Source organism: Dipteris shenzhenensis, chromosome 11, assembly GCF_047967505.1.
Source record: "Dipteris shenzhenensis isolate YYH24624 ecotype China chromosome 11, Dip_SZ_1.0, whole genome shotgun sequence".
NCBI lineage: Eukaryota > Viridiplantae > Streptophyta > Polypodiopsida > Gleicheniales > Dipteridaceae > Dipteris > Dipteris shenzhenensis.
This window is the reverse complement of record NC_141606.1, coordinates 36,888,822-36,894,525: the sequence shown is the minus strand read 5'-3', so window position 1 is coordinate 36,894,525 and position 5,704 is coordinate 36,888,822. Positions and strand designations below refer to the sequence as shown.

Genomic DNA, 5,704 nt, shown 5'->3' with positions numbered 1-5,704 from the left:
TGGCCATCATATGCAACATTTTTATTAAAAATCCCAAAATATATTTGTAAAACACACTCAAATCATCTAGTGCAATTTAAGGGGGTGTTCAAGTTACGTACAAAGGGCCAAGGCCAGTTTGTGGAATAGCCCAACTAGCCTATTGTCATGAGCAATTTGATAATACATAGACTCTATAAATTATGGAGAGATAAAAGGTAAGATCCTACACAGTCAAATTGTATTTCCATTAAAGGGAACCATCTCAGAACCTTGCATATTCTTCTACTAATATTGCACATCTTGATGATGTACTCCATTGTGGCTGCTCCCTATCTAGTCTAAATGCTGAACACTATGCCTAGCTCCCAAGGAGCTCCCAAGCTTCTTGCAAATCCTACATCGCGACTCTACTTTTCTCAATGTCCTTTTGCTTAATGAGTTCTTTATGTTGAGAAACTACTGGTAAAGAGTCATCTTTTTAGATTTCTGAGACCCTTGGATTTAGCATCAACCTCTACCTTCTCCACATCCATCTCATTATCCTAGCATGCTCTCATGCTACATCACCTTAATGTGTTCCTTTAACATGTGCCTGCTCTGCCTCAGCTTATGCATAGTGCATACTCTATCTTGCCTTTTGTACCCAACCTTTGTGCTCACCCTTATTTTGCTATTGATTTTGCATCATCAGATTTTGTCGTTAGCACCCCTCATCTCTGCTTCCCATTGCTCCACGTTTCTTTTGAGCCCAATGGGTGTGATCCAATGGTATAGATTGAGATGACAATTTGGATCTCTCCTCAGTCCTCCAAGTTGGCTAGCATGGTCTTGTGAATCATGAAGATACCTAACCTCCTCTCAAACTTGCTCTATGGTTGCTTAAACTAGTTAGTGATTCATGTAGGTTCTATGACTATCAAGAAAGAATGTGGCTTTATTTGCGTCAAAGTAGTTTGAAAGTCTACTAGGGATGTCAAGCATCTACTCCATACTTTTTTTCATTAATGTAAACTTGGATTCCACATATAATGCAACATCAAAAGTTGAACAATCTCCAAAAATTGAGAACATGATGTAAAACATACAAGGAACAGACTAGAAGATGGAAACAACAAATGCTAGCGAATGGAAGATCTACAAGCTCTTAGTAATAGGTACAACCTCTGTAAAGCCCCAGAGCAATATTATATGCACTCAGATTGGATTGTGGAAATATGTGATGGAAAGGTTACCCTATTAAGCTAGACACTCTCCTCTTTGATTTTAATCTTGCATTGGATCCTTCTTCTCACACACACATGAGGAAATGAAGCTAAGAAGGTAATCAAAAGCACAATGTTTAAGCAACAATCTGCTTGAAGAAATTCTCCATCATTGGATCAAAGTCAATTATTTCATAGAAAGAAACCCTAATAACAGAATTCATTCACAACAAGGTCTAGGTGTAAAGTAGCTCGATAGATATTTCCAAAAACTTGTAAAAGGGAAACGATAGGTGTAAATTGGAAGGAAAGGAAAAGAGAAAAAGCAAGTGAAGGTGAAGGAATATGGAAGAGAGGAGAGAAAAGAGGTGAAAGAGAGGAGAGAAAAGAGGTGAAAGAGATTGTGTGTGTTTGTGGTGGATGGACCATTAAGGGACTTGCCTATTTTGGAAAGAGTAATATAAAGGTGGCTTCATTCTAGAGACAAAGAGAGTCTCCATCTTTACCTAACCAAAGACAAAATCATTTACAATCTTCATAGGAGGTCTAACAAGAGACAAGGACATATAGGGCCTCCACAACCTTAAATCCTAAACGCATAAGAAGCCCTTCAACTCCTACTAACCCACACTTAAACCTCAAGACTAACCACAATTTGCATGGTCAAATTGACCAAATGAACAACTTCAAAACTATGGACCTAATTAGCAACTCACTAACCAAGACATCCCTTAGGACCCTTGCAACCAAGACATCCCTTAAGACCCTTGGAGGCCATTAAGAAAAAGTCTACAAATAAAACACATAAGCATTCTTTAACCTGACTAAGAGCAAACAACCAATCAAAATTCAACGTCTATAAAGGTAACTATCGTCTGGATGCTTGAGAAATGCCCAGAGTTAGCATTTCCCGATCTGGAAGAGGCCGGGAACCACGTTTGGGACTGGCCGGAAACCAGTTTGGGGCTGGCCGGTCGAAATGCCACGCCTAGGCATTTCCCTCAAAGCTAAGATAAGAATGTAAGCAAAAGCACACATGTAATTGATGTATGGCCGCAATCCGGCGAACCCATGAACAGATTCTGCTCAAAGACGGCAATCGACGACGGAATTCTGTCATCAATCGCTCGATCGATAGTCTCGTCGATCATGCTTTGCGCTTGTTGGTTGCGTTGCACCACGCCGGACACACGAATGGCGGCGGCGAGTTTTCCCTGAACTGAGAGCTGCAAGATGATGGTTCAGGCATTATTAGTCGATTTGCTTTTCTGAATCATCGGCTGTCGTTTCAAAGCCAAATCGACAGAACGAAATCGAGATCTCGACTTGAAATTTTCGAGCATTCTCACCTCCTACACCAGAGTACCAGATTTACACGCCTCCCCCTCGCCACCGCGCGAGCCCCATGCCTGTGCCTGCCCAAATGCAACAGAGCTCGCCCCGCTATGTGCCTGTACTCCGCAACTTCCTGTTTAGCTTGCATCAAAAAGGAATATCAGTTGCTGTTTACGCGGAATTCTACAAAAAAAGCTGATCACGGCATCGACCTCCAGTTTAAGGCTTCAGGAAAAATTTACCAGATCACGCTCTGGGTCTTCCAAATGTTGGGTGCATCTCACTCCACGGAAATATAGCTCGCCGCCTTCTGCGGGACTGAACAGACTTACATTCAGAGTCACCTCGCTGTTATCCACGTGACATCCTGCATACAGAATGCTTGTTCCATGATGACAACAGAAAAAGGCGCTGGTTCTTCTATCCATTTTCATCACTACCAAAGAGCGCAGACTTCTAATTAAGGTGACTCACCGACTGCTGGTTCTTGATTCGGACTATGGCTCACAACGTAGCCATGGTGCGAATCCAATGGTGCGCTTCCAAGCTGTGGAAACAAAACTAATATTTACCCGCAAAAGAAGGTTCAGAAACGATCCTAGCTGCACATCGGAATTCCTAAAACCCAAAAGAAATACATAGCCAGGGTTATACCGGAAGCAAGTGGAGCGACGCACTGTTGCACTAACGTGTCCAGAACAGGACTGAATCCAAAATCATCCAGTACAACTCCACTGCTGCTCAGCGAATTGGGCGGTATCTTCTGTATATTAGTCTGATGCAGCCAGCGCTCAAAGTTTTGGACCTGGAATTAAAAAATTGTCACTCTCGACTCTCCTCAATCGTTTTAGAAGAAGAGACAGAAGACATAATTCCGCACAGGTGTTTGAAAGCTGCAATCATTAAATACCTCGTCGAGGATAAGCGAACAAAGTCGAGGCTGCAGCATGTCGAACGAGTAGAGGAGGGGGCCGTGGGCGCAAACTGTGCGACGTACTGCTGCTTCGCTCCCGTCTCGGAGCATGTGAAGCATCGACGGTACCAGGAAAATTTCTGGCTGGAATGAGAACAACTCCGGGTGCCGTGCCTGCGTCCATGACAATCATATTTCCCCGTGTTGGCAATCACAGTGATGTCACGTCTCAAGCATCTGCTTCATCATCGATACAACTTTTTGCATCTTTCTCCTTTAATTTTGCAGAAGTAAGCCGCAATCCAGCACATGTCTATCCTAAATGTCCTCCATATATCCACCATCTTCTCAATTCTCGCAATATAACAAAATTCTCTCCCTCGGGAACTCACCTGATAGTACGTTTGCACCGTTTGTCTGTAACGCTCGTGCGCCTGCAAAGTGAGAAAATGTGAGTTTTTGAGGGCAATCGTTATCTCATTGCTGTAATACAAATTTCATGGATTAACGGAATCAAACAGAAACACGGATAGGTATTCTTACTGTTGCTTAAAGTAAGGAGCAAAATGAGAGGCACGACATTGTTATAGCTCTGTTATCACTTCATGCACAAGCAACATCGGCTAAACATAGAAATTTTGTTAGGTAGCCTCTGAAAGGAAGTGAGGCCTTGTTAAGTTTTAAAGCCGGAGGAGAACGTAATGACGAGTTTCAAGTAGCTGATGGAGAGGAAACTCTTAGGAGAGACGGACAACCAGCTGATTAGTTCAGATAAACGATTTTGCCGGGAGCTTGTAGCAACCAGCTATGTCCAAAAACCAAAAGCGTATGCATGCTGAATGCGCTGAGCAAATTTTGGGAAGTAAACTCAAAACCTCGTTCCAGATGGTACAGATCACGAATTACACGAACCGTTTGTATGTGCTCGTCGCGTTTCCTATAGAGCATGGAGATGGCATCGAAGAGCTTGATCTTCTCGAGGGTCGTAGCTGTCCGGATCGCAGGAGGCAGGCAATTCTCCACACAGGATATTAAGTCGTTGAAAGATGGGGCTTCCGATTTCTTTGCCATTATCATCGTCAGTACGCTGGATCCAAATCTATTATGCCCACAACGACTGCCGTTAGTGATCCCACATCGGGGCACCCTTAAACGCAAGCCAGGAAGCGCCCCACATGATACACTATCGGCTGAGCGGAATCTGGCACGAAGACTGATTTTATACGTTCACAAGCGTTCATACTGATCGTGACCGAAGCTGCAAAATCTTGCCGGATCAGCGAGAGCTAAATTGAGGAAAGTTGAAATCCACGGAATTCCTGCCTGTTAACAATATACAGGAGTTCAGCTGGGGGCATCGAAATCGATTTGGTGGGCGATAAAAGTGAAGACCAGAACGACAGAGGGACGGATGGCCGGAAAGCCTGTGGGAGTGAACGGAGGATCGACCTACAGTGAATGTAATGCAGAATCCTTTAAGCAGGGCAGAAAATCTCAACAAAGGGGACGGAAGATTGAGGTGAACCGACGGACGTGAGAAGTTGTCGGAAGTACGCCACTCACTGCCGGAACTCCACGGAAGGAGAAAAGTAAACGGAGGATCGACCGACAGTTGATGTAGTGCAGCCGAAAACCCTCAGAAATTCGTCGTGAGAAGCTTCCGGGAAGCACCGGAAGTACGGCACCAACTGCCGGATCTGGGCGGAAGCTAAGCTATATATGAAAAAATCAAACCAACCGTTCAACGACACGAGTCTGTTTTCTACGTAAAATACGCGATTGCTAGCCAATCAATGAGGGCCGGGTGTCAGTCAACAAATAGCCAAATAGCGTGTCTCGATTTGGGTCCCGCAGTCCGACTTTGGCCGCAGGTGGGGCCCTGCCACGTGCTGCCAGCGGGGCCTTCACGTGGTCCTGTGGTCCACGTCAGGCACGTCGGATCTACAGGGAGCCACGTGTCGTGGTCTGCAAGGCTGTACATCTTTTCCCGTCCTGCGACTGGTCCACGTGGGTCTGCTTGGTCAAGTGTGAAAAGGGATATCCTCGCCAACGGGGCCCCCAGTTTAAAGGCGGCATGTGAGCACACCCTCATTTCCAAAATATCTCGCACTTTTTCTCAAAGCAAGGGAGCTCAAGGACTCCCTTAGGGAGTATTCCCACGTTAAGGCCAAAGGTGCGCTTCGTCGTCGTAAAGCATAGCATACTTCAGCGATGGTTTCCTCGTCCAAAACGCATGCCTTGCAACTCGCAATAGTGCCAAATGGGCCCCAAC

The 5,704-nt window shown here is 44.9% G+C and overlaps 1 protein-coding gene across 3 annotated transcripts; it reads right to left on the bottom strand.

Moving 5' to 3' along the window:
• Window positions 1-1,660: 1,660 nt before the first annotated feature.
• LOC147896976 (2-oxoglutarate and iron-dependent oxygenase domain-containing protein CP2-like) lies at window positions 1,661-5,106 on the bottom strand. Of its 3 annotated transcripts, XM_087381023.1 has the most exons (9): window positions 4,966-5,106; window positions 4,345-4,755; window positions 3,825-3,866; window positions 3,430-3,606; window positions 3,174-3,324; window positions 2,994-3,080; window positions 2,762-2,886; window positions 2,534-2,652; window positions 1,661-2,410 (listed from the first exon to the last, which is right to left on the bottom strand). In XM_087381023.1, the coding sequence occupies exons 2-9, from the start codon at window positions 4,507-4,509 to the stop codon at window positions 2,332-2,334; spliced, it is 945 nt and encodes a 314-aa protein (XP_087237149.1). In that variant the 5' UTR covers window positions 4,510-4,755; window positions 4,966-5,106; the 3' UTR covers window positions 1,661-2,331. The 3 variants fall into 3 exon arrangements, 2 of the variants coding, with proteins under 2 accessions (XP_087237149.1, XP_087237147.1); XR_015541727.1 differs by having other exon boundaries at window positions 2,534-2,660; window positions 4,345-5,106; XM_087381021.1 differs by having other exon boundaries at window positions 4,345-5,106.
• Between the last annotated feature and the right edge of the window lie 598 nt (window positions 5,107-5,704).

Bases quoted from the DNA above. Each gene is read 5' to 3' on its own strand.
- LOC147896976 (XM_087381021.1), bottom strand. From the start codon at position 4,509: ATGATAATGGCAAAGAAATCGGAAGCCCCATCTTTCAACGACTTAATA. The intron at 3,867-4,344 runs GTTCGTGTAATT...CTCACTTTGCAG, and splicing joins GCGACGAGCACATACAAACG to GCGCACGAGCGTTACAGACA. The intron at 2,887-2,993 runs GTGAGTCACCTT...TTCTGTATGCAG, and splicing joins GAATCAAGAACCAGCAGTCG to GATGTCACGTGGATAACAGC.